This window comes from Triticum dicoccoides, unplaced genomic scaffold (genome assembly GCF_002162155.2).
Source record: "Triticum dicoccoides isolate Atlit2015 ecotype Zavitan unplaced genomic scaffold, WEW_v2.0 scaffold50324, whole genome shotgun sequence".
NCBI classification, from domain to species: Eukaryota; Viridiplantae; Streptophyta; class Magnoliopsida; order Poales; family Poaceae; genus Triticum; species Triticum dicoccoides.
In genome coordinates this window covers 1-1543 of record NW_021277518.1, presented here as the reverse complement: position 1 = coordinate 1543, position 1543 = coordinate 1, and the positions used below count along the sequence as shown (strand labels likewise).

The following is a 1543-nucleotide window of genomic DNA, read 5'->3' as shown; positions in this document are numbered from 1 at the left end:
AGAATGATATGATCTTTCACAGACAAAATCTTATAAACTTCTTGCAGGTTATCTACAGAGCTACAACATGGATGCGTACGTGGTCATTACTCACTCATACGGACCCCAGGGAGCCTTTGGTTACCAGGTGCAACCGATGGAAGATGATAGCACGAGCTATCTACAACTGGTTTGGATGGCGGTCCCATAATAGGATAGGTCTTTAGTCATCTTTTCCTGTTTTTCGCCGGTCCTAAATTTTGTATCATCATTTTTCTTGTGCTCCTTTTGCAGGCTATACAGAACTGTGAACTTTGTTTTGTTTGGCACTTTTTAATAAGATGGACGCATGCACCGTTCTGATGCAGAGTCCGGGAGTAATCCTCCTTTTTTAAATGTAATGCACTATATCAGTTTCAACACAGAAACAAATACTAAATGGTTCTTAAAATATAAATAATGAAATTTTAACCATGCAATCACCTTGCTAGTTCTATCAACAAGAGAAGCATAGTATAAATAATAGGTCAACTTTTCTACAAAAAACTCAAGTTCTCAATTTAGCCAGAGCTCATGTTGGAATTTTGTTACAAAAATGGATAAATAAAACCCGTCGTGGACAAGAGTACATGCATATAATATAAAAGTGAATGATGTATGTAGGGATACTATGAAGAGATTGTGTGGAACCTAATATTAGCACCATGCATGGGACGTAACATCATCACACAATGTGGTGTATGAGTGTAAGACGGTGCCAGCTCAAACTTAAAGCCACGAAGGATCATGCACAATGCCATCTTAGCCTCAAGCAATGAAAAGTTCTGGCAGATACAGATCCGTGGCCCCCACCCAAATGGGAAAAATGCGCCCGGCTCCTTCGACGCCTTGGAGATCCCCTCGGCAAATCTATCCGGCCTAAATTCGTGTACTTCATCCCCCCAGATGTCTACATCATGGTGGATGTACAATACTGGCATCTCAAGGATCACACCAGCTGGGTACCTGATGCCTCCAATCTCAACCTCCTTATATGTTTTCCGGTGGAATGCAATACCCGGTGGGTATAGTCGAAGAACTTCATAAAGAATCATCGTCACCTGCACAAGATATTAATAAGATATTGCGCCTCTAGTTCCATGTCTTTGCAACATATTAATTAATTTCAGTCTGATACTCACAATTTTGAGTTGATTAAGACCCTCATACTCGAGTTTGTGTTTTCCAAATAAGCCAAGAACCTCCTCCCTTGCACGTTCCTGCCACTCCTGGTGCATGCTAAGTACAATAATTGTCCATGTAAGCAATATTGATGTTGTCTCCATTCCTGCAAAATAGAACAACTTGCACTCCTCCATTACTTCATCTGCTGACATTCCTAGGGTAGACTGGCCATTCTCATCAGTGTCTGTCATGTTTGACTCTAGTAATAAGCCGAGTAAGTCATCTTTTGTGCTTTCCCCATCCTGCATAGCCTTCATCCTTTTTCCAATTACACCCCGCAAAATGGACTCGATCTCCTTATTAATTTGATGCATCCTTCGGTTATTTTTGGTAGGAAACG

General features: G+C 41.0%; 1 protein-coding gene across 1 annotated transcript; it reads right to left on the bottom strand.

Moving 5' to 3' along the window:
• Positions 1–513: 513 nt before the first annotated feature.
• Positions 514–1538, bottom strand: LOC119346772 (cytochrome P450 CYP72A219-like; the record flags this gene model as incomplete). Its single annotated transcript, XM_037615938.1, has 2 exons — positions 514–1079; positions 1161–1538. Coding segments are annotated over 2 exons (810 nt in total), but the record flags the coding sequence as incomplete, so codon positions are not given.
• Positions 1539–1543: the final 5 nt, after the last annotated feature.